Here is a 1,632-nt window from a genome sequence, read left to right on the forward strand (position 1 = left end):
CAAAGCGAGTCTTGGTCTCTGAATGACACCAATCAGGAGGAAGAGAACGACCAGCGTCCCTATCAGTAAGTCCCATGGGAAGGGAAACGGTAGTGAAGCTGCGTCGTCTCCATGACTGTCGTAGCGATAGATGATTAAAGTTGCGCTGAAAAATGTAAAGTTGCAAATCTCGCCTTTGCTTGAATTTGCATTAACAGTTGCGATCGCAACATTGTGAAATCCGAGAGGGCCTGACTTATGTGAAACTTTTAAATCTGGAGGAGCGGCGGAAATTTCCTAGGAGGCGAGCGCAGCTGATGAGCATGTATCCAGTCCGATTTTTACATTTTCTGCACCGATGTTGACGAGTTTTAATCATTTTTTTTACTGATTCATGAAGAATCGCTACATCTTTACTGACTAAGCGTTTCTTCAGTGGGTGACCTGATGGTGACCCGGTTGTGACTCAGCAGATCTTGATGGCGGCTGCTAAAAGCAGTATGATATCAGACATTGTAATGTTGTATTCAGACTGGGAAAGTCCTTTGGTTCAGATCAAGTCCACTTATTTGTTCCGGTTTGAGTCCTGAAGATTGCATTGTATTCAGACAGGCAGACTTTCCTGTTTCAAACCAAGGCTTGTAAACAAAACCATGTGACTAAAGATGTCTTCAGTCATTGGCCAGTAGTTATGGGGGCGGGTCAAAACAAAAAGAGAAAGATAGAGGTGCTGTGGTTTATCAGAATTTTTTTTACTTGTTTCATTTTTTTTTATTTGCGGATCGACTTTTGAGCGTCTGTATGAAGGCCAGGTTCAACTCTTTTTACTGCACAATGTTATTGTGAGCTCTAATATTTCATGTAAATTGGACATCCTAATGGTCTTATGGTTCAGGTCCGAGCTCCTCCTGCTTTCCACCCCTGAGATGACCTCTCAGAGCTCCTCCTCCCGTCAAAGACCAGACACCTCCTTACCCTCCCAGACCTCCTCCTGTCCGTCCATCTGCCTGGGTTCCTCCCTGCAAAGGCACACTGCTCAAACATTGACGCATTATCAGCTCTCACAGACGTTGTCTTCATATCTGCCCAGCCAGAGCCCTTTGTTTTCCCAGCAGAGGACTCTGGAGTCAGAAGCATCCATCTGTGGAAAAGAGAGATCACCCTTCTGCCATCAAGGAGGAGATCTCCAATCTATGAGAAAGTAAGAAACTAAAACTAACTGACCCTTATCTAAAAAAAAGATTTTATTAGTATTTAGACACTGTTAATGTTTGATAATGAAAATAGTCTTTAATTATTTTGTTCCTTTGCTTTGTCTTTCTTTCCTAGTATAATTGAACCATCTTTCACCTTTGGTAAGTTCTCAAATGAGATCTTCGGTGAGATGTGGTCTTCCACACCAAAACATCTGCCACTCTGTCCCAAAGATGAAATCAGAAGATCGGATAAAAAGGGCCACACTATAGAGGAAACAGACATCCCTGGTGCTTCATTCAGTCCAACAAAGTGGAAACAGTCCAATCCCTGTGAAGAAGCAGCTCCTAGAACAGAAGAAGTACACTTCCAGATGTCAGAGTCTGAAGCTTTTGAACTGGAAAGTACTATTTTGAATGTACGTGAAGCTGAGGAGAGGAACCACACAGAGTTGGAGTC

The 1,632-nt window shown here is 43.1% G+C and overlaps 1 protein-coding gene across 1 annotated transcript in view; it reads left to right on the forward strand.

Annotated features, from left to right (window-relative positions):
• Window positions 1-6: 6 nt before the first annotated feature.
• The window catches only part of poln (polymerase (DNA directed) nu), a 48,284-nt gene continuing 46,658 nt past the window's right edge, over window positions 7-1,632 (forward strand). The window contains exons 1-2 of the mRNA XM_036216591.1: window positions 7-65; window positions 875-1,180. Coding sequence (XP_036072484.1) covers window positions 906-1,180 — 275 coding nt within the window. The 5' untranslated portion in view covers window positions 7-65; window positions 875-905. The remainder of the gene's footprint in view (window positions 66-874; window positions 1,181-1,632) is intronic.

This window comes from Oryzias melastigma, linkage group LG18 (assembly GCF_002922805.2).
Source record: "Oryzias melastigma strain HK-1 linkage group LG18, ASM292280v2, whole genome shotgun sequence".
NCBI lineage: Eukaryota > Metazoa > Chordata > Actinopteri > Beloniformes > Adrianichthyidae > Oryzias > Oryzias melastigma.